The sequence below is a fragment of the Phalangium opilio genome, unplaced genomic scaffold (genome assembly GCF_054372755.1).
Source record: "Phalangium opilio isolate 3A_F unplaced genomic scaffold, DU_Popi_V2 ptg000024l_1, whole genome shotgun sequence".
NCBI classification, from domain to species: domain Eukaryota; kingdom Metazoa; phylum Arthropoda; class Arachnida; order Opiliones; family Phalangiidae; genus Phalangium; species Phalangium opilio.
In genome coordinates this window covers 6,214,906-6,239,920 of record NW_028324155.1, presented here as the reverse complement: position 1 = coordinate 6,239,920, position 25,015 = coordinate 6,214,906, and the positions used below count along the sequence as shown (strand labels likewise).

General features: G+C 35.4%; 2 protein-coding genes across 4 annotated transcripts in view; both read right to left on the bottom strand.

The window, feature by feature from the left end:
* Nucleotides 1-16,190, bottom strand: part of ATP8B (ATPase phospholipid transporting 8B) — a 36,381-nt gene extending 20,191 nt beyond the window's left edge. Inside the window, exon 1 of one of the 3 annotated variants that reach the window (XM_089868224.1) lies at nucleotides 16,015-16,190. The gene's annotated coding sequence lies outside the window, so the exon portion shown is untranslated. Of the gene's footprint in view, nucleotides 1-5,353; nucleotides 5,594-14,090; nucleotides 14,418-16,014 lie in introns of those variants that run through there. The other 2 variants (XM_089868225.1, XM_089868226.1) reach the window with 2 other exon arrangements.
* Nucleotides 16,191-16,432: 242 nt separating this feature from the next.
* On the bottom strand, nucleotides 16,433-17,471 carry DCTN3-p24 (Dynactin 3, p24 subunit). Its single transcript, XM_089868230.1, has 6 exons — nucleotides 17,371-17,471; nucleotides 17,154-17,238; nucleotides 17,005-17,088; nucleotides 16,797-16,939; nucleotides 16,675-16,734; nucleotides 16,433-16,599 (listed from the first exon to the last, which is right to left on the bottom strand). The coding sequence occupies exons 1-6, from the start codon at nucleotides 17,461-17,463 to the stop codon at nucleotides 16,510-16,512; spliced, it is 555 nt and encodes a 184-aa protein (XP_089724356.1). The 5' UTR covers nucleotides 17,464-17,471; the 3' UTR covers nucleotides 16,433-16,509.
* Nucleotides 17,472-25,015: the final 7,544 nt, after the last annotated feature.

The window sequence follows — 25,015 nt, the reverse complement described above, 5'->3', positions numbered from 1 at the left end:
CTTTCTTTTAACTCCGTTCTGAGGCATCATAATAATCACTCCAAGTAAATTAAAACCAATGGAATATTAAGAGAAAATGTGCCATGTCAAAATGTAGAGCTGTAGACGTTAGCATTTTTAATTCAATTTAGTTTAAATTTCACAGAAACTTTGTTAAGACGCCTGCTTTTTTAAGGCGTTATACTTAATTGTAAGAAAATGTTCTTAAACTCAGTCTCAAAGACAAAGATCAAACGACATGTGATATTTTACTTCTAAATTGTCATTTTGGTATTAATAACTCAGACTATTGTCATTATTACGTAATATATTGTGATTGGTTTGGCTAGGGACGTGCCTTATAGAGCTACAGAGTCTGAAGGAAGTCTCATTAATGGCGAAACCGTGTCTGGGGTCAAATTATTAAAACCGTCCAAATGGACTCTCAAAACAACAACGGGATTGTTTCAACAGCAAGACCCCGAGTGTATTATATCACCACAATATTTATGCTGTTTAATATGCATAAATACGTGATATCAATGACAATTAGTAATAACATAAATTGAAGAGGACGCCAGTTTCGCTTTCTGTCTAGCTTCTAGCTCTTTGGTCGACCAATCAGAGAGAGTTATTATGACGTTATCATTCTGCCCCACTTTGTATACAACTTCGAATTTACCTTAATTCGGTGATAAATAAACAATGAGAAAAATAATACTGAAAGTTTTAAAAACTAATATTTAAACAGTTATTTGATGAATAGCGAATGGTTTATATTTCGAGTAAATTTTCCTGTGCCCTGATTATTTTAAACTGAATTATTTAGTACATTTTCAAAAGGTTAAGAAGAATTGGGCCTATTACATATTCAAAGGATTTTTCTGTACATCTTTTATTAAATCAGAGTTGTTGCGAATTTTCTACTGAAGCTTTACACAATCCATATATTATTTAAATTAAAAGAAATTAAATTTTAGTACCTAATTAAATAGCGCAGATAGGCAAATAAAACCCTAATAAAACCACCGTCATAAATTGCTAAGTACGTTGCTGACCTAAAAATTATTACTAAGGGGCTTCCGAAGAACTTTGCAGCAGACAAGTAGTCCTTTTAATTTAAAAATAATTAATTTTCGCCGGCTGCTGACGCACACTGAAAAAGCGAAAAACTGAGGGAAATGACACAATTTAGCCGCCTTGTGTCTCTCAACGAGAATATAAGGGTGAAAATGAAAATGAAAAAAAAAAAAAAAAAAAAGTAATCTAGATAAATACGCGGGTGGCAGGTCTCGAAATAGACATGATCTACTTTTCGAGGAGTATTCTAGTACCTTTAATAATAAATCAAGATCGTAAAAAGAGCTAGTACAAGTCCCTTTTCATCGTTCTAACCCCCTTTACCCCCCCCCCCCCAGATTTAGGCTCGTTTCATTATAACGAATAGCAGCAAGAATGTAATTAATAATCCCAAGATTAGTTTATTTTAATCAAAAGTTTAAAATAATTGATGGTTATTTTAATCGAGGGGGTAGACGCTCTAGATCTCTGTGTACACGTGTACACCTGAGTTCAAAAGACTTCAGCTTTGACAGTGCATCGAGTTCAAATCCTTCGGAACTCAGAGTTCTGCTTTGACAGTACATTGAGTTCAAGTCATATTGTACACCTGAGTTCTCAAGTGTCTTCCCCCTCGATTTTAATTTCAAACTAACATATAATTTTACAAATCTTTATTTTAAAACGCTATAAAACTATTTCTAATGTTTAATATTCATGAAGGTAAATTGGGGCAACGTTCTAATAAGATTAAAATAATTGCGACAGTTTATGTTCAAAGTAATATTATATTTTTGTTTGAAAACGTTGTCAAACTATTTTTCTACTGTGTTTAATATTCATGATAAATTGGAATTGGGGGAAAGGTTCATGGTATAGAGCAAGGTTCAACGAACTAGGTGGGCCCAAAGCGTATATAACAACTAATAAAAGGTATAGTAATGGCCCCAGTATGGGTTGGTTGGTGGCTATATACGTCATTTTTCCCTATAGACAATTTCGATGAAAGGTTTGAGTATTTTTACGTCCGCCTTTGATAATATAATTGCTTTCGGAAAAGGGTTAAACATAGACAACGTTTGCACGTGCCTACACGATTTTTCCATTAAAAATAGTCCATATATTTCTTCGGGGAATCGTCGTCACGAGGCGGTTTTCGGAAGGAAATATCAGAACTTTGGCCTAAATGCCAACCTGTCCATGAAGCTAAGGAGAATTAAGATAAACCTACAGGGTTGTACATTGCGTGTAACCATGGAAAAGGTCATTAATACGCCTTTTATTTCATTCAGGCTGGGATATGAACCAACCACAAACTCAAATCGGTTAGAGGAGGGAAGATATAGAGGGTTTGGTAGTTTAGCTATTAAAGACATCTTTCTCCAATAAGGAAACCATATGATAAAAATTCTAAGGAGGTATTTTTAGGGTTCTAAAGACCTTTAAGAACCAACGTCATACTATCTTAGCAGTTTGGAAAATACCCAAAACGAGATAACCTCTAAACGTAAGTTTCCACTAAAAGTGGTCGGTTTAGCAGTTCAGTTCGAATCAGTACTTAGCTGGCAAAAGGAATGGCAACACCGTACTGAAGATGAGAAAGGGGGGGGTGGAAGAGTTATCTAATGCCCATTTACACTTCGCAACTGATTTTTAAAGAATTTTTGCCAAACTTCAATCCAATTCACACAAAGAGTACAATAATTTTTAAAAAACTAAATCGATGGAAAATTTTCAAAAATCTACATTAACCATGCACGATATAAACTGGTGGTAGAAGAGCCAAAATGGTTTGAAAACGAATATAAAAGATAGATACATAATTTGTTATGGAACATATTCAAAAGAAGACCTTGGTTTTGACAGGAACGGTTCTTTTTTTTTGCCATGGACGTTTCTTTGTAAGTCAAAAATATTACCCGATGTGAATTGTATGGGTGTGAATTCGGTATCTTTGAGGTGGAGAGTAGCGGTGTGCTCTAACGTAATAAGAAAATCACCCAGGGTGTGTGCACACTGTAAACGATTGGTCGCGTGTTCGATTATATATTAGCCACCCATACCTTAAGGTCCTAACCCTTTGCCTACAGTATATTAAGCCTAACGTTTTTTGGAGGGAACAGAAAGAAGTATAGAAATCGGTGAAAATCTCTTCTTAACGATTGCCCTGTAACATGAAGTAATTAAAACTGAAGTTATAAGTCATTACTAATGCTAATATCGTCAAGGGGCAAGTTCAAAATGAAAGAGACTACGCAGGATACACGTGATTTACAAGGACTCTGTGTGGTACATTGATACCTTCGAATTAATTTGCTTCACTTCTTAGGTTGAATCAGAATGAAACCTTGGAGAAGATCCGGACTTAATAAAAGAAAAAAAATCAACCCTTTCCTTTTACTATAGCACTTTCGGACTGACGGTTTCTATATACCTCTTGGACCATTTCGATTGCTAATTCTTACTCAGCTTCCTTCCAAATCAGAAAAACTCTTATATCGCTTTAAGCCAAAGGTGAGTAAGGAATTGCTGGTTATTTCTGTCGATATGCTCCATTGGAGAAAGGATATTTCGTGTTGTATGGAGATGCAGGCGGCCTGACAAGAACAGCTGCCATTTTCGGGAGGATAGAGGATAAGGTTTTGTATAAAATCTCCATCTTAAAGTGACGTGCTCGGCCGCCTCGAGCCTTTAGACGTGTTTTCTACTTTACCGTGCCATTTTACTATCACAGCCTTTTGGGCTTATCCTTTGAATACAATTTGACATTATTTATTGATAGAAAAACACTTGTTTTTACGTTTATCATAAAAAAACCGTGGATGAAGATTGTTCGATCCAGGCAAAGGTTTACCGCCATTTCAAGACTTAGTGTTTGGATGTACGTCCATAAAAGTACCACACACTGACTGAATCTTAGAAAAAGGGCGTCAATTCTCATAGATAACGCGGGTTTCAAGTAAATAATATCTCAACAAATATTTTTGGAAAACAGTGCATATATTTAAACGAAAGTTTCTGGCATTTGACGTCGCTAATATGGTATACAGGGTTCCAATATTCATACGAGCTATTCCATAGAAAATGGAAAATACTACCGCATAACTCTATCTTCAACAAGGACATAGCTACATTTAGAAATGAATGACTGAAGATAACACTAGGTATAGCTAAGTTCCCAAGCATACTTAACAGCCACTAAAGGAAAAGATGACAAGTTGATGAGAATACAATATATTGTCTGACTTACCCCAATGAGTGAGAGAACAATATGGCTTAAGGATCAAAACGCGAACAAGGTATAAATTGGTAAGAGATAGGCATTAACGGATATAGGAATTCCGTGGCTAGGGATCATTTTAATCAGGTCGCGCGAGCCAAGTAAAAGCTTTTAGGAAATAAGCGCGTGCAAAGCAATTTGATGATAGACAAGCTCGTTTCCGTCCAATAAAATTGGCCCGCGCGCGAGAACCCCCCCCCCCGTTTATTGACGAATGACGAGCTATCATGCATGCATGCACGCGCCGATCCTAAGAAAAGAGAAACTATAAAGGATATTCCGCGCCAGGAAAAAGGCGCCAAAAGCGATGACCTTCAACTCGGCGAAATACAGCGGTAAAACTAATAAAGCCTGGATTTAACCGATCTTAACGGGTGGGTTTATACTCAACTTCAAACATTCGTAGGCTGCACGAAAGCCAGTCAGAGCCCGAGGAAAACTAGAATACAAAGAACCCAAGATTAAAATTGTTATCCCTATGGTTAAACCGCGCGACTGTTTAATGTACGCAAACTAAACTAAACTTCATGAGTTTTCCAATAATGAATAAAAATAAAGTATATTATTTTGGAACCTTGTTTAACTTTACCAATGACGTCACATTACCGTGACTTACAGAGAAAAAACAGCAAATTCAAAAATCAGCAATAATGTTCGTGATGTTCAGGAAACATTTTTCAGCAGATCCACCCATTGACCTTTTCGCAACAATGTTGTGATGACGGCTATTAGTTTCGTCTCATAACAAAATTTTCAGATTTAGTTTATTTGTTTTATTTTTATTTTTAAACATGTGCCAGATGTCAACGCGAGCCAATTTCTTTGAGGCAATAACCGTCGAGTGAAAATAGTCGTTTAAAAATACGAAGCCTAATCAAATTATTAGGAGAAAGTTACTAGGCCTAATTTTAACTTTTTTTTTTCTTTCAAAAAACGTAGACTGCAATTTTACAGTATAAGAAAGAATATCTCTTAATGCTATAAGGAAATAGATATCACGCGATTACAGTGATATTATATTGCGTCAAATTGCACCTTTCTTTTAACTTTGAAGCAGGGTTGCATGCGGACGGACGAAGCTTTCACTATCCCTTTTATTTTTGCTGTAACTTTAGCTGGGAACAAAATTCGATGATACTTTCTTTCCGGTCAAGAAATTCCAGGGACGGAAATTAATTTTCTCCACGCTATTTCCCTTCCGTTGCCAACATTTTTTCTTTCTTCTTCTTTTTCAAAGTCCCGGGACTACATTTTTCCGCTATTTTACAACAAAAAAATAAAACCCAAAGTAATATATATAAATATATAAGCGAAGCCTAATTGTTTCCCAACTTTTATAAAGTATTACAATATTGTTACAAGGTTCGTCTAAAATGTTTGTAAATTTAACAAAACATCCACTTTCTATTTCCTAGATTTCCTAGATTATCCAGGTTAATACGAACCCTATTGTTTGATTTTTTAAAGGAAATCTGTTTGCTATTTCCAATTTAAGTAAGTAACATTTATTTGTATTGTTTTGGAAAAATCGTGGCGTGAAAATGTTCTTGTTTTCAAAGTGCTCTTTAGGAAAATATTGTCTCTAGGCTAGAAAACTGTCAACGCATATTTAAGTAAATATTTTCCTGTATTGTTTTGAGAAATATTTTTAATCATAGCGTTAAAACTTTGTTTATTTTACTAAGTATATTTATCTCCTTCTACGATGTTTCACCCGCCGGTGTTTAGGGAGAAGCTATCGATCAGGGGTTGCTTAACAAACCTCAGTTTCTAGAAATTGCCATAGTGAATAAATAATTATAAAAACCCACTTTAATAATAATAATAATAATAATAAAAATTACACGACACTTTTAGAAAGAGTAATTTTGTGTAACATTTCTATATAAACTTTAGCTCCTTCTAAGCTTGCAACTAGGCCTTATTCTCTACTACTGAACGTCAATAGACGTAAATGCGTACTAACACATCCCCTCCCCCTAAAAAATAAATAAAAAATAAAATAGGCCTTGCGATTTATATTTCCATAAAAACCAAATAATCGAACTGACAGACGAGTCTACTAATACAGTGGAGCGTCTGCTATAAGAACAGTAGAGCGAGTTATCGAACGACCCTTATAACCTACAGGGGACAGATATTTCAACGACTTGACCCAGATAAGTTCATAAACCTTTCCAACGAACCAGCACGTGAAATATCGTGATCACCTTTGCGGACTATCATTTAGAATACGTCCATAACGGTCTGGACGTGAATGGCACGCGATTTAAATTGCAATGGTCTATAACGGAAAGCAATGTCATGTAACATCGGGAATAACTTCCCATTGCAAGTTCCCACCCTTGAGAGAAATTGGAAGAGAAAGAAGATCGGATCGGATCGGCTGGGAAGAAGGTAAATGGGTTCGAACACGGTACGACTGATTGCCATGAAATGTATATGGGTCTATATTTGGGGGGTTATCGAATTCAAATTAGAGAGAGAGAGGAGAAATCTGTTCCTATTGGACAGAAGATAAAAGAAAGGGAGCCTGGAATCCTGAACAAAAAAAAAAATTGTATTCAATTGATTTTATGAGATTAAAGAAAAAACAATCATCAATAGTTCTTAAACTGATTTTTTTATACCGTATTGTCTAAAACCTAAAGGGAAAGTTTAACATGTAGGGGGTTTGTAAAGGACCAGTCTATGATAAGAGATTAAATTTATCTCTTTCTCCTCCTCCTCCTTGGTTATCAGCTATTTATCAGTCATTGAGTGGATTTTACAAATATTTATAGATAAAAACTAACTTCACTTTATAGTTAAGATAAGGAAAACGGCGCGTATAATGGTTGTCTCCAAGTTCTAAGTAACTCTCCTTAGTTTGGATTAAATCCTAAAGCTAACAGGTAGTTTTCCCAGAAAAACCGCGCTCCAGCACGTACGCTGCCGACCCCAAAGTTACACAATGCCTATAATAAATTGAGCGCGAGGTCCGGACCAATTAAATACAAAAACAAACGTACACGACTTCGCTGAATACCCTTGCAGCTGATTGGCCGAAACAATTCATTAGGGGGGGGGGGGAAAATATTCAGAATTGAAACAAATCACACGTGCTTTTCAATTTCAATTTTGAAAATTGGCGCGAGAAATCTCCACGTGCTTTTAAATTTCAATTTTGAAATTTGGCGCGAGAAATCTCCACGTGCTTTTAAATTTCAATTTTGAAATTTGGCGCGAGAAATCTCCACGTGTTTTTAAATTTCTTTTTTTTTTAAATAAGACTTAACACATAAATGTCTCGTGAAATATCGATACGTCGTAGATTACAGACGCTTAAAATTTACCAATCACTAAGCGCTTTGATTGAGGCCGTTTTTGCGGCTTCCATTTCATTAGGAAATTCCCATACGGGGCCCCCCCGGTTATAATATTTGTAGCAAAAGCCCTAAAGGTGTCAATTAATTTCCAATACAGCACGCGCGCCCGCGCTGTTATGGGAATATACCCTAGTGGGCCCAATGGTAAGCATTTTTATTAATAACGTCGGCCATGCAGGAAACCAGGGCTCGAGTAGTTGAGCTTTAACGATTAGAAAAGCAGCAGCAGCAGCCAGTCGTTGTCATAGCAACGCCATAACGGTACTTACCGGGAAGTTAAGGTAACGGGGCACGGGGTTATCGAACAATGAAGTACGCAGAATTACTTTTATTATTATTTTTTTATTTCTCCGGTATTTATTTTAAGTAAAACAATTTTGTAGGCACGATAAAGTTATTCCGGCAATTTCTAATCAGGTGACGAGGTTAAAGTCATTAGAATTATTTACATTCCAATTTGAAAGTCTAGAGTGGGTCATATGTAGATAGATTAAGTCGGGCCGTTTGAAATGGATTAAAATTTCCCAGGGAAATTTGAAGAAACGTTTAGTTAATAAAGGAATAAGCGTCTGCAGGCTTTAACCTTATTAACAGGGATAACGCGATAATATCCCAAAAACATCTGCTACCACCATAAAGAGGACGTTGTCTCCTTTAATTAATTACTTGGAAAAATGGCAACTACGCCCTTTTCTTTTCCAAAAACAAACACCTTTTAAAACTAATTTAATTAAAGGTTGTAACTGAAGTCCCTCGCGTAATGAAAAGTCAACAAGTGCGTGAAGGCACTATATCAACGACCTGTCATGCACTCTGTATAAAAATAAGGATATCCCATGACTCAACAAGCTAAAAATTTAACCACCGGAGACGTAGAAATTAACATATTTTAACAAAAACATCGTATACGGTTGGTTCATCCGTTATTAATATAATGACCTTTTCCAATAGAATTCCAGTCATGTTTTAAAGTTACTATATATGCCTCATCGGCTCTCCGCTCTTTAAGGTAAATGTTTGCGTATACCATATAAATATGAAATGAATTTTGAAAAGGTTACCGCGTAGATGCACATGGATTGAAATGGTTTAATTTACTGTTAAGGCCGGGGGGATCTTCGAGATCCGTTTGATGTATATGTTTATCTTTTCAAAGGGTGAACTTTAAAAGGTTATGTTACGTTAACCGATTAATAATAAATGCGGTGGAGGCGGCCGGTACCGGAGATTTCCTCAGTACAGGGGAAGACCTACGTTAAAGAAACTCTAGGATTATATTTCATAAACTGAAAAGAAACGAGATGCACGTGACTGGATTTGAGGGAGTGGAAACACGTACGTATGCCCAAATCGATATCATAAATATTATAAAATATAAAACTAATTAATGTTCAATATTTGATTGAATTAGATTAATTTCTCTGCAGTGTCAATTATTGTGGTAGATAAAGGTCGGGAGCTAATTACCTGCAGAGTATAAATTAAAAATAAGGTGAATTGTCCAGCCATTCTAACTTTAGTCTTCGAAAAAATATCATATTTCTTTACCTCTGTTTTATACGTCTACTCACAAATCAGTTCAATCCTGTTCACAACATTACTTTAGACTAACGTCATCAGGAGGCTGTTTTGTTTTGTTTTCCTTCTCCTTTTCACCCAGGGAAATATATATACTAAACCACGCCCATTTATTGTAATTTTAACTTGGTCAGGTATGGTTTTCCGATCGACAGAGTTACGAGTCCTACGAAATGTATTTCAAACTGCGATAGAAACAGCACGCTATGTTTTTGACCGAGGAAATTTAGAGGGGAATGTCGTTAATATTTTAATGATTGCTTTATGACGTGTGAAACGTAAATGATAACTTCGAAATAGGCAAATGAAATTAAAAAAAAAATTCATAATTTTTTTGTCATTTTAAATATTGACGTGATGAAACAAAGAATTATTAAATAAAAATAGGCCAGGGCTATGTTCTTGAAAATGGACAGTAGCGACTAGCGTGTATAATGATACTCTATACCTATAAAATTGACGTGCATGGTGGCAGCGGTTTTTGATATAAAGCCAAAAGCATTAATATTTCACGGAAATCTACCTATAGTTTCTTTTCTCTTTCATATATAGCGAAACGTATGGGTTAGGTATTTGAAATTAGGGTCCATTAATATCCGAATGTATATTATACAGGGTGTGTCTGATAAGTCTACCATACATTAACAGGGATGTTCTTTTTCAGTTTCTTAATTAAATTTAAATTTGACGTGAAATAGCTAACCAACACTGTACAGCACCTGAACGAACTCGTAAAGACCTATTCTTTATAGGCTGCGCGCAAATGATCCGGAAATTTGCCAGTCGCGGTTACCGTCAAACAAAACAGAGAAAACCGTTGGGAAAAGTTAAGGCTAGTTCGGGGTTTGACCACCACCCAACCCATTAAAGGAAAGGCGAAACTATATATATTTTTAAATTTGAAAATTATTAAATACAACAAAATAGAAATACTTTTTAAATTAAACGTGATAATTCTATTAGAAAATCAATTAAGATAAGTTTCAACCGCCCTTTGAAGTTGGCAGTAGGAACAAAGAGCACATAGAGAACTAAGGAAGGAAGGTTCCAACTTATAAATCGGAAATCCCGGTTGCTCAATCTCTTCCTTCAGTTTGTGTAGCGGTTATATTTAATATCTGAAACAATAGAGTTCGGGGGCGACTCCCAACACACACATATATACAGGGTGTTTGTGAAAGGTCCATCAATAATGAAAGGGCGTATTTATTGGGCCATTTTGAGTCGAAAATGTTCTATGACATTTTTCCGTTCGGGCCACTGTTTTCAAGTTATGATTGGAGTAATTTACGGATGACCCCTTAAATTTAATTAAGAAATTGAAAGACAGCGCTAATTTAATGAAGGGGTCATCCCTAAAATATTCAAATCATAACTCGAAAACGGTGGCTCGGACGGCAAAATGTCATAGAACATTTTCGACTCAAAATGGCCCAATAAATACGCCCTTTCATTATTGATGGACTTTTCACAAACACCCTGTATAAAACCAATAAACGACAAGCTTTAACCTTAACGAGACGATGAGCAATGACAAATATTACAGCCAGAATGCAGTAACTCGTACATTTCCTTCTAACAAAAGATAAAACAGTTTTGCACAAATAATAAAGTAACTACGGAATAATATTATATAGTCGAAGGGTCCAGTCCATGGCTGCAGCTTTTAGCCTAATGACCCAAGCCTTTCTACAGAGAGAAAATTTGCGCCTCATTGCATTTGCTTATATGAGCCTTCAGATGACTAACTTAGAAAGGAGGCGAATTTACTAACAAATATATCATATTTCCCCATGTTAATTTTAATGCATTTTAAGCTTGTAACTGACTTTCCAAAAGTTCTTCCAAACGAATCAGAAAATATGAAAAATATGAAAAAAAAAAAAAAAAATTTCAATTGCGGAAAAAGAAAAACGGATCTTGTGACCACCAAAATAATGTCGTGCGTGAAAAAATTTGGCAAAGAACTTAAACTTGGGTAGTTGAGTTATGAAAGGACAAAAAGTATAATATTTTGCACGAGGTTAAGGGTACGTAGGCCTAAGGTTTGGTGCTGAAGAATTGAAACTAGATATAATAATGTTAGTGGTTTCTTCAAATGGACGGACGTTTTAAGATAAATGGAAAATTTATGGGGTCATTTAAAATTTAAGATACAATAAGAGTATCACATCTAAATTTTGGAGGAATTCCTTAATAAAATGGACTCGGCTTTTCAAGAACTTCAATATCTAGTTCCCCTTTTTTAAAATTAAGGTTAAATTAAATTAAATTAAAGATTTCAAACACAACCCTTTTATACCAAAATGGATTTTTACAGAAAATATTATTAAGGATTTTAGACTCTTCTCTTTCGGTAAAATAATTCACCTATAGTCTCTTAGCACCGTATTAACATTACTAACCCAGCTACTTTACGTTACACCCAATATTCTAACAGACTATCAAATTAATATCCCGAGTTTAAAAGAGAATTTACTAAATTAATTGCAGCAGCGATAATTATAGGTTAAAAAAAATGTGAAAATAAATTACTTTCGCAACAAAGACTTATAATTCAAGCAATAAATAAATAAATAAAATAATTAATCTTCATCCTTTCAAAATAGGATCTGGTTGCAAAATAATATTTTACTTATAAGGTACTCCTATAGCTTCAACTTAAAAATTTAACAACCCAAGAATTGCCAAATGCAAATGACGGAGAAATACTTTCCACAGAAATTACTACTTTTAATTATTCAAGTGTTTTCCTTCTAATTGCATCTTTCCTTTATAAAGGCGGGAATCAACCAGCTAGGGCCCGCAAGTATCACTATACCGCAGTGTTACATATCTAATGATATGGGTCTCTTTTCCACTATTCCCTAAACCCACCACCAACAGGCAACAGAACCAGCATTCAGATTCAACTTCCCTGCAGAACAAGACACCGTGCGCGACAATTCTTGGACCAAGCCAGGAAGAGAAAGAGAGAAAATTTATAGAATTCCTTTGAGCTAGGGATGAGACATTGCAGCGATGGATGTAACACTTTCCATGGCCTGGAAAAAACTATTTACCGTTTCGGAATAAGGTGGAATGTAGAAAGTATCCGTCACCTCTAAGTCGCAACCAGGCTCCAGTGAGTGGTGAGAGAATGTAATCTAAAGTAGCTGAATGGGTTTTGCGGAATTTCGGGGGAAGGTCTAGCTGCTGGCTCCTTAATATAAAGAGAGAGCGCAGCTCGGGACTGATCAAGGCTGTCTTTCAAAAATTGAAAACGTCTTAGAAAAGACAAAAAGTCCTTAGTCGGCATCGGCAACGATGACTGACGTAACGACATAGACTAATTCGATTGAAACGTCTGGGAATTTATGGCGCGTGACTTTGAATTCGATGATTAAGAGATTAAACAATATAAATTGATGACAATTACAAAAGGCGGTGATAGATAACGCGCAAGTTTTATTGGAAAGGTCCAATATGTTCTTTGTAAAAATTTTCAAGGAATCTAGTTCAATTTTGGTAGAGGATTCTTATAGCTACTGTCAAAAGGAAAGTAACGAGAAGTTTTCTGATAAAAGGAATTTTGGGATGTCAACATTAGTGGGTAAAGTTCGATAAACTGATCTCATTCTCATTAACTTCGGGATAATTTCTTTCTGATTTCCATTTGTAACTAACTTCTGAAATGTATGGAAGTGGGTGGTGGTACGGGTTCAGCACGATGATTTTAGAAATAATTTTCGACTATCAGAGCATGATTTAGCTTTTACAATTGTTTATGATATAGCAATATTTGAAAGAAATATCGCGGAATTTAATCTTGTTAATGGATGAATTGCCTTAAAAAATCAATGAATGATTGATTATATATAAACTTTGGTTGGAAGTTTAATTTTTAGATATTAAATGCGTCACAAGAATAATGTATATCTTTCAGGCCGGTGTAACTAAATCAAATCAATATTAAGCTATGAAAGTAATCTTCCCTTTAAACAATATTATACAGCAGTTAAATAAACAACACAGACCGGAGCCTTAATTTGTAGAAAAATTACAAAATCAAAACGGATCGACAACGCAGTCGAGTTATTTTAGGAGACAAACAACCATAATTACTTTTATCACTGCCGTGAATTACTTATTATGTTCCCCATGAATAAATAAAGACTTGTAACTATAAAATGAAAGTTTCTATTTCGGTGGAAATGAAACATTCAGATTTAAAATATACCTGTAACAGGTACAGTATCATTCGTAGACAACAACTACACTAGTTCTTATTTATTTCCGTCACGCTTCAGATTTGACTTAAAGTTTTACCTAAATTATTCAATAGTGTAAATAAATAAATAAATAAATGCCTTGTCGAGAAATAATTCGCAAATAAAAATTAACAATTTTTTGGTAAAAAAAAAATTTTTCCTCCCTTGTATCATCAACTTCATTTATTAATAAAATACACTAAAGCAAGTTTTTCTTTAAAAATTTTACACCGCATTAAGGTCTAATTTTACCGAAACAGTAAACGCAATACGAGAAAAGCTACTACATCCATGCAAAAAAAAACCATCCTTAATAATTGAATTTGCTGAAACAAACTTAATAGGGTGAAACTTCATAAATAAAATATTTCAATCTAATGCAATATCAACTGCAACGAAATAACAGGTTCCTAAATTGAAAATATTCGAACACGTGTAGAGCTAGCTATACGATACAGTATTTCAAGTCAATCGATTGTGTCTTGAGAAAGAAAGGAACCTTCTAAGCCTAACGTCAAAAACTTCCCAGTATCATAACACACTGACACAGTGAAAATATTTTAAAAAATATCTCACCTCTAATCATACTTTGAAGCGTGTTCGCTTAAAGAAATTACATGAAATTAAGCTCTAATTAGTCCGGAAGGGGGAAAATATTAAAGTTCTCTCTGCGACTCTGAATATAAAAATATATACTATATTTTTTTTTTTGGACCTTTTTTCTAGACACTTGTTTAGCGGTCTATGACTTTTTAGTTGTGGTTTGGAATGACTAGAATAATCAGGAATTATATCACAAATGTTTGTTAAGGGTGGCGACAAAATAGACGAGATTATAATTTCGAAAACACAAAAACCGGCATTTATTTTTAAGGGAAACCGAGTGCGAGTGTCCTTCTCGAATGAGAAACACGCGGAAAACTAGCCATCGAGCGAAGACAGCCAGAGAGAGCGCCGCGCTCAGCTCAGATTCTGAGTCTGAGTCTGAAAGAGACGGAAATACCCGAGGGGGACGACACTAAAATAATCTAGGTCAGCGTGAGTCGGTATTGAATGGAATAACTTGGCATAATGAAAGTCTAGCGGAAATTAATATACTCCTTGAACCTTGTTTTGAATTATGACATTTGGCGCGCTTTAACAAATACATCTATACCAGAAGTACATAATACTTCTCTTCGATAATACGTAACTTCACGCGCTTTGCCTTTGTTTCAATTGTGTCTTTTTGCTTAATTAGTCGGCCCCTGTTTGTCGTAAGCCTAAGTTTTTAGTATAGTTGGATGGGGGCAAATAGGACTATAACATACTTAAAGGGCACCCACGTATCTCTGGTAGAACCAGAGTTATGAGCCTGCAAAATTGGGTGTAATACAATTCCTATGGAGGGGGGGGGGGTTTGTTTGTGAACATTTTCCTCAATTACTTGGCCCCTTATTACTCGATCCCCATGTTTTCGAAATAAAAACGGAAAGCTTCAAGAGGGAGTAACTTTGATACATTTCAACATTATAAAATATTAAAATTACGAGAGTGGTAAGCCCCTCGGGGGGAAACCGTTTCCAACACAACCGTCCGTGAATGGGAGGAACCCTTTAAGCCGGTAGACCTCGTAGTAAAACACGTCACTACGAATTTATAGTCTGAGACCGAGAATGGGAAAACCCTTTGCAATATCAAACCATCTTTGAGTATGATCTTTATAATATCAACATTTCCGAGAAATAAAACTATATTTTCTTGGAAAGTATTACCACTATACGAGTTATCGGTTACACAATAGACAAGAGTGAATGCCAATTTAAATAAATCGATTATGTTGATTTGAAACGGAATTTTTTTATGTTTGATTATATCTAAGAATTCATAGATTTTGAATAACAACTACCAGTAACACATATTAAATGTAAATCATGAATAGAGTACTAGATTCTTCAAACTCGTAGGATGACATTATATATAAAAGTCTTAAATAAAACAGCGTGGGTTTTTAAATAAATAATAAAATTATGGTCTATTATTTTTAAGTTTTCCTCTTAGCTTTAACTTGAAACTTGGGTTTAATAAATAATAATACTAAGACTTTATCATGGTCTTTCTAGGATTGGCAAGCAACTAAGCGTAGGAGGAAATGAATCACATATAAGGAACTAGTCATAATTAAATTAAAGTTTTAGTTCCTTAAGCTCAAGGGAACTGTATATAATGTGATCCAAATAACCATTATATCACATCTTAATAGTGACTAATGAGCAATCTATTTAATAATGACTCTAGACTTCTGAATTCGATGATGGCAATTAATCTTCATACTATATATCAAAATCAGTCCCCATCTAACAACCCCCCCTTGTTTCGACAACGTAAGTGCAGGAGCACCCGAAAGACTAAATCAACTAAGACAATAGCAGCTTATAAGTTGCAATATAAGACCTAGGCTTAGCAATGTTATGATACATCAATGAAGCCATATGATTTAAGCGGGAAAAGAAAAGCTTACCATTCGCATAGCACTTCGGTCGTGTTCCGGATGATTTACGGTTTGATTTTTATCACTAATTACTATGATTAACCCGCTAAGTATTTAAAAAAAACGTGAATATATAACTGATTCACGGCGCGTAAAATAGTAAAGTCGTGAACTAAATCCGGATAGGCTTGGCAGACTTAAGTACAAGACCTTTAATAGTTCACTTCGGTTCAGTTTAGTTTAAGCTTTCCACAGATCTCTCAGATAAATAGTATCTGGTGGAGCAACTAACGCCATCTACTTCTTGAAACGTTAAAAATCAATGGAAAAATCGGAGAATAGGGTAATGGCAGCCCTCTGCCTTCGACTGTATTAAGCTCTATGGGGAAATAACATGGGGTGCCATTAGTCTATTGATTGTAAATTTATATTTAAAGCATATTTAAATTAAATGCAAAAATATTTTTTCAAAATTAAATTGCGTAAAGTAAAGTGTTACATGGTTAATAAATATTTTTTTTAATTTTATTCTAATCTTTTCTTGGGTTGAGATTGTATTTCTAACTTTGTTACAGTTTCATCCCATAAGACAAATTGTTTACTCAGGGTATTGATCTAATTAATGTTAATTAAGGATAAATACTTAAGATATTTACTATAAAAATATATATATTTGAATTAAAAGGATACCACTGAATTGTAGCTTCCCAAAAGATTTCTGACATTTTCATTCATTTCTGCTACTTGTTTCTATGAAATGAGATCCTTAATTAACTTTAAATGAGACAAAGAATGAAAAGGTTAAACCTTACTTCCTGCTGAAGTTGAATTTCACTTAAAGCCACTAATTTAGGACCAAGAGTGGGTGTAGCTTTGATATGTTCACTATCAAGAACATGTTTTAAATCCTCTACCTTCTGCAAACAATCTAAGGTTTCCCTGATTTTATCTTCCTCTAAGATATAAATTGATTTTTACATTCATAAATAATGTTTTAAATATCTCAAATTAAAGATTTACCCGCTAAAAGAATTGCTAGTTTAGCAGATTCTGACAAAAGTTCATCAGTACCCTCTGAGTCTAGCAGACGTTTTATTTCATCAACTATTTATATATGTGAATTTTAATTATTAATAATTTAAAACGCAATAAATACAAAATATAATTACTCTTTTTAAGCATTTGGCAAATTCGTTCACGACTGGCGACAGTGGATTGAATTTTGTTATGAATATTCACCAAACTGTCAATACACTGAAAAAGGGCGGAAGAGAACACTTAAGCCTTGGTCAAATATTTTGTTTATGGTATATAAAACCATTCCCAGAGGTATAAATCACAAACACTAAGTAAGGTGTAAAACTAAGATATCTTAAATAAATTTACGTTATTATCTCCGATATCCTCCTCATGTTTTCCATAAATTCGACTTTCCAAATCGGACAAACGTTTCTCGAGAATCGACAAGCTTTCTGCCATTTTGGCTTCTGCTAGAACGAACATAACCCACTCAATCACGCGCTCAACGACGGAATTTCTCTGCGCATGAGTAGTAGCAATGTAAATTAAAATCAATAAATAAATAAACATTACGAAATAAAATATATTTAAAAACTAATAAACTTTTAAAATAAAAGTTAAAACTAAATTTTCAACAACTAGCATTGATCAATAATTATTGATTTACCGCAGCAAACAAATGCGGGTTTTAACAATCTACCCCAAGATGGCGGATATACGTCGTCCGCTTCGATTTAAATCAACAAAATGAAGGGTCAAATGGTCAATTAAACCTAAACTACAAAATCCAATAGTTTTGAAAACTTCCACAAAATGAGATAGTCAATACTTTACAAGCAAAAGTTTCGTCGGGTGAAACTTCAACTACCCCAAAAGATGGTTTAGTTGATAATTCCCTCATTTGGCTCGTTTGATTGATCACGGCTAGCATTTTTTCCCAAACGTCATAAACTTAGTAAACAATATCGATTTACTGTCTCTGGGAAGAGCGGACAAATAACCAATAATTCGATAGTTCCTTCCCTGATTAAGAGCCCTAACCTATCACCGATAAAGTTTCAAAGCCCTAGACGATTATTCATTTTAGAAAGAGAAAAGTCAAAGCTATGAAATATTTGAATTTAAAACAGGGGCCTTTTTGAACTTGGAACCTCCCGCATTTTCCATTAAATTCTCTCTCCTTGGAGTTTTAAATCCGCATTTATCCGATCTTCGCGTAATCTATCAAGCCCCCAAGTTTATTGGTACGAGCATAAGTAACCTAACAATAATAAGTAATTCTAAATTTCTTTGAACAGAAAGTTGTTTACTTCTTATCTTTACGTACAGTCATAATTCGTTACCAATTAAAAGGTATTATTAGGGGAAGCTTCATTAGATGTGGGTAAGATTGAGTTCTTCTCAAGGTTGGGTCCGCGGACCCAAGAAGACTACTTCAGATGTTTTACTCGGAAATTGCTCTATTTCAATGTCATACTTTTTTGTCTTATTGTTACTTATCATGCGAGTATATAGAAAACATTTTTGTTGACCCCGTAAGGGATGTGTGTTTGGGGGGGGGGGATTGGGGCCAACCTCCAATAAATTAGATTATTTTTAGAACGCTCTAGGCCTAACTATAATTAATCTTATTTCCAAAACTCCACGTTCGGGAACCGAATTACCAAGCCAACAAAGGGCTAAAAACAAAACAAAAGAGCTTCTATAGCTTCATTAGGAATTCACATAGCGTCATATTTCAAAAATACGGGTAAGTAGGAGTGGTAGATATAACACTCTCTGTGGTTACAGTTACCTTCAATGGTAGAAATTCGCCACAACACGTGGGATTTCTGCTAATTTTAACCATTTTATGAATTGTGGTAAAAGTTGGATATTCTATATTAACTTCTAAAGCTTTCAGAGACAACGAACTAGACTTTACTTCGGAATTTATATTTTGAATTCTGCAGAAATTTAGATCTGTTTAATATCCAATCCAAATGCCAGCCCAGGTCTTGAAAATTTCAGTCAGACGTTTGCAGCGAGACCATTATGATAATTGCATAAATTTGAAGAATTTAGTTTCGCCAACTAGGTCTAAAGGTCGGAGTTACGTAAGTTCGTATATTTGAATTTTCCCTAACTTATAATTTATCAAGTCTATCTCCGTTACAATACGCAAGACGCAGTTGTCTTCTGGCACGAGCTATTTTCACGTGCATTTAATATTTTAAAAAGGATAAAAGCAAGGAGTATTGAAGATCGGACTGAGTGTGGATGGAGGAATAAGAATGGAGTAGAAATATGAATAAGGCATGTAGTATAAAAGCAAGGAAGATTATGTGGCTTTAGAATTAAAAAACACGGATGATATTCCAATGATACTAATGTGCATTTTGAAATTAATTAATGCCAGTTACCTCTTTCTTAAATTCACCACTTCAAGGGAGCTTTCCCTTGCACTTCTAACTTTATATGAAGTTGAAAGATGACCCCCTCCATAACCACGCAGATGTTAGATTCTCTATGGGTTTCCCCAACTCAGTCTAGCCTTTAAGTATCCTTAAAACCAGAACCCTTATTAATTTTTTCCCCAAAACTTCAGTAAGGCCCATCAGAACTTTGATCCATTGAAAAGCAAAGTATGCAAAATTTACGCAGAAACTTTCGGTGTATTATCTTTAGTCTCTGGTATAGTTAAAAAAAATCAATGCTTCGATCAACGTAAAGCCGAAGCGATTTGCAAAAGAAGAACATACAGACTAAAATCCAATATTTTACAGACTAAGGTTCAATATCCCTGAACCTTAAGTTGAAGTTACTTTATAGTCATCATTTTTCCTTAGGTTGGATGAAAAATAATGGCACTCGATAGTGATAGGAGCCGCAGATCGAAAAATTGTCCTTGGTCACGACATTGCATTCTTTACGGGTTACCGGACAGAACCTCGATGAAAAAAACGTGGGGGACCCTGGACCACTCAGAACCAAAAGCAATTCGCTCGGATAAACACTGTATTCGTCGCGGAATTTATACAATACTCGCGTGAATATTTTAGTATCAGAAGCAAAGGCACCTGGGAGACGTTTCCCGTCAGTCTGTCGGGGCATTTATTACTTTTCAGCCGCCAATTTATAATGGCGGCAAATCAAACCTCAAAAACCGTACAGCTCTTCTATGTAATAGAGGAATTCAGTGTTCAAAATATTATAGTGAAATCGGTTGAAAGGCGAAATCAACGCTATTTCACAAAGAAGTTTTTTTTATATATATATTTGGCCGCCATTTTTCAAGATGGCGGCGTATTGGAAAAATATATTCTTATGGCGTGCCTAATACCTAAAGTAACGTCCCTGCAAATTTTCAGTCTTCTAGGTAAAGCAGTTAGAGCTAGGCGTTGATTTTTATCAGTCACTCAGGACTATCTAATTAGCATATTTTTGCATCATGTTCTTTAAAAAAAGTTCAAAACCAGGCTTGTAGTTACCTCAAACATTCATAGAAAAAAATTAACATCTTCTCGTATTGGTTTTGCGGCAGGCAGCAGTTGTTGGAGTTATCATGACTAAAACAAGACTTTGCCCCAAAGAATATTTTGCCAAAATAACTCGAGGGAAAAATAATGATAGAGGAGACTGCAGGTTCGATATAAATATGTATTTTTTTCTCTCTCTCTCTCTCTCTTTCCTTTCCTGAGATGTGATATTGAGCTTACGTCTAAATCACGAAAATATTCTTTCTTGGGACAGCGAAAAAGTAGAATAGTCGAAAAAATATATTTCTTACCTTTGCGTGTGTAAAAGGTCTTAGTTCAATTTCCTATCGAAATTCGTTTTCAAATTTATACAGACGTCGTGAAAAAACGTTGATATTTTTTCCGTTTTATCTAATATAAATGAGAAAAAAAATTAAAAATAAATTTATTCCATATTTATGATTTTGAATTGGTTCGTTATTTTAAATTTAAAAAGTAGAAGTCCATAACTGAAGTAATTCTACACTAGTAACGTAACTAATATTTTTATAGTTATTTAGCATGTTGTAAGCCTCCATTATCCTCATCACAATAATGTTCTAAATAACATAAGGTTGCAGAAACCAATATTTTGTTTTAAATTACAAATGAGAAATTTCCATAATTTAAACTGTAGAGGTACTGGTAAGTTACCGGTAATTTAGACGCTAAATTACCGACACCTTTTAATACGAACATAAAAAAAAATTTATCAAAACTGCGGATAAAACCATTAAGTAAAAAAGGTTGTAACAGTCCGAACATTTCCAGTTTAAAGTTTATGGAGCTCGATAAGAAACCATTATTAAAATGAGTAAGCACCGAGCCCATTCAATTCCCCGCTGGTCTTAAATACAACATATTAGCATGGCACCATTTTTTACACCCTTACGCAGACTTCGGAGCAATATGTTTTAGTAGATGCTTTTTTCCCATGCCTAAGTATTGGTAATCAATCGGGGTGGGTAGCAATGTGGTATGGCACGAACCCAAGATAATTTTTTCTTTTTCTTTTTCTTGTGTTTCCCCAAGACGGGCCAAAATGCTCCGCTACGACTGGTGATTGAAGCGAGAATCTTCTTCCTCTACGCGGTATGGTACGTACGGTAACTTACTCTTACGTAGACGACCTCCTCTTCACCACTCTGGGGAAAAATAAGAAAATTGCAAGGAGAACCCAACTGACGTTATACGTAACAGCAAAAAGGAGAAAGCGGAAGAGAAAACCTAGGGAAAGAGGAAGAAAAACTTCTCCCAACGCGCTCTGAATGAGAAAGGATTCTGAATGGATAATACCATATAATCAAGGAAAGATTCAGCCCGTACCAATTTTATTTACTTCGCTATGAGCCGCCTTAATTTTATAGTTCGTATCGTTCGGAGATTGCAGTTCTGAATGAGGCTGTATTAATCTTCGGCGGATGAAATTTGGGACGGATGAGCTATGACCATTTATATGTTAAGAAGGGTAGACTTCAGGACGAGGAAGTTGACCTGTACAGAACTGCACGCTATCCAACGATGCTAATCAATTCACGAATCCAATATTTTCCCTGGACGGTCAGAGCTCTCAGTGCAACAGTGATGTCATTTGAGAATCTGATAGATATTTCTCCTCAATTCAACGATAGCAATACCTTGGATATTTATCTACAATTTAGTTTTTACTAACTGAAATCTCGAAATGAGATGATGAACCGTATCATTCCGCAATAAAATTGCACCACGTCATGCTATGCGTTTTAAATTTAAACTAAAATTATCCTCCGTCATTGTATCTATGATTTAAAAATGACAAAGACGGATCGTTACGTTTAAAAGGGCGGAGAAATTCTAATCAAACATTTGTAAACACAAATAATGGCTCATTAAAATTTCATTGATTTAATTACGTTGCTCGTCTTCGGGTTCGAAGATAAAAGAACAAAGGAAAATTATCAATTCCAAAGTACAAATTACGCTATGAATGAAAAGAGAATATTTATCCACTATAAGCGCGTGCTGTTTTAAATTGGGAAGACTTTGGATTTTACATAATCCACTTACGGGAAACGTACGCTAAATTTTAAAAGGTTTCTAAGGATAACACCCACACCTAGTATACGTAATCAGATTTGAGAAAATTTCGAATGAGGCGTCTATACCACCAATATGGAAGATAGAGTGTACGAACACAGATTTTAAAATCATCCTCGAATAAGAGTGGACAGAACTAGCTGTTGGTCAAGGAACCAACCAGAGGAACAAAAAAAAGGAGTCCAATTTAAAGTTGGAACGAAACAAAAGAGAATAAAACATTTAACGAGTTTTGTCGTTTTACTTGTCTTTTTGGCTCGTCGCCTTGAACCAATTTAAAGGGATGGCTCAACAGCTTCGAATAAATCTTTGTGACCTATTGAATTTTTTTTTTGTATCTAGAAATAGGTTTTATCTAGATTAGAAACACCGATTTCTAAATAAAAACTTTTGATCACCAAAAATACCAAGGATAATAAGTTCTCCAAATTGTTACACCGATATCTACAACCATTTTGAATACCACAAACTAGTTAAACAATAATAAATATAATATACATATATTTCAGCTTCCCTTGAGGGTTTCACAAAACAAAAACAACAAAATCGTTAGCTAACTTTCCAAAGAGCGGGTACATAGAAGAATTTCTCTAGCACAAAAAAAAAATGTCGCAATACACTTCTACACAAAATCCAGCTGACAGAACTGGGGAATGGAAGTTCCCATTCCAATCCATAATAGTATATTATAGCTTAAATTGCACACCAATTATTTACGAGTATTTTGTCCCCTCTCCTGTACAATTCTTCAACTAACTTCGAGAGTAATCCTTGGAGTAGAAGAAAACAAAGACTAAATATCTTACAATTGACTCGACTCTCCCAATTCACCTCTATTTTCGAATCTTATTGTTTTTTCTCTCCCCTCTCCTATAGAAGCTGGAAGCGGAGTAGGAAAAAAAAGTCCGGGAGTTCAAAGAGAGGAGAGAATAGAGAAAAAGCGCGTGAGGCCGATTCGCTCCTCTAGAGCTGTCTCTAGAATCAGTTTCAGCCATTACCAGAGAGTTACAAAAGGGAGAGGAGAGAGTATGGAAGAGAACGGAGGCTGCTGAGGGCGCTGACTATTCGCTATTCTTACAACACGTCAGGTTCCAACTAGGCTGCCAGAAACTCTCTACCTCCCAGACTGGAAAATGGATCAGACCAAAGCCGCACGTGGAGTTGATCGTGGCACAAGCGGAGCGCGTTCTAGGAGGAGGAGGACTAGAGAGTTAGAACGTAAAACATAATCCGAGCACGCGATTTTCCAGAATCCTTCTCTCAGTTTCAAGTAAAACACGCTCGAGAGCGCGCGGCGTCACTCTTTAGACTTAAAATTTGTGCAACGTCAGAACGTCTCGCGATATTCGGGTTGTTGTTTAGTTCGCGTTTCCAAAGTTATCTAGCCCTGGGGTAAAGAAGACTTTTTCTAAATAAATGCAAGAAATGTCTCGTTTTGTTCTCCAAATCCCTTAGACTCGAACGAGAGTTACTTTACCCCGGGGCGGGACGCGAGACAGTTCTCTCCCGAAAGAGGAGAACTCATTTATGCTCCAAAACTGAACGGTTTATGAATGAATTCCTGTTCATTTCTCTAACGGACTTGGTATTTTTCTACATGCCCTACTACAAGCATTTTAAATTTCAAAGCCTTCTACGCTAGTGGTTTTCGGTCTTCGCTAAAGGAACGACGAACCTTTCCAACCTAACAACAGGTAGGGATGGTTCTTTTAATGGTTATTTAATTGCAAAATGTTTTTGTTAACTTAACGGAAATTGATAACAAGGATGGTAGGTCTCGGGGGAAAAAATAAAATTTCCTGCCGGACTTTCTCTATCGAATAGCGGGAACTAAAATGTTTATCTTTGTCGTAACAGGGTTTTTGGGAAATGAGGTTCATCCTAGAGTTCACGGGTTATCCTTGCGTTCAGTCATTAGTTGACGGAAATTGTCTTTACTTGCCCTCTTAGCTTTTGGAGTGTTCGCGTTTGACAACTGACAGCGTTACAAACAACTAGAGACGGTTCTTTTGGGGACACTGCCCTCAGTAACACTTGGAGGGTAAATAAGGGTCAGAAGCACGCTTTACACGCGAGTAAATGGGACCTATTTTTGGATACTAGAAGCGTTATTCATGAAGACGTTTTGGAAATGGCAATTTGACGATCTTAGTAATTGATTTGTAAAAATTTAGTACGGTTAGATTATGCTCAAACGTGGCCAAGAATACTAATAGAATTTGTCTAAAAAATACGATAAATTTTGCCTGGGAATCATGGTGAATTATGGGTAGAAGTTACGCACAATTATGTCTTCTAATCCCTCTAAAATATCTACAGTTGTCAGGCTCAAAAATAGTTTATAAATCTAAGACCCGCACACCTCCATCTTGAAATATCAACACGTTACTTGGGTTCGTACAAGCCTCAATTGAGGCCCTACATTACACCGACTGTTG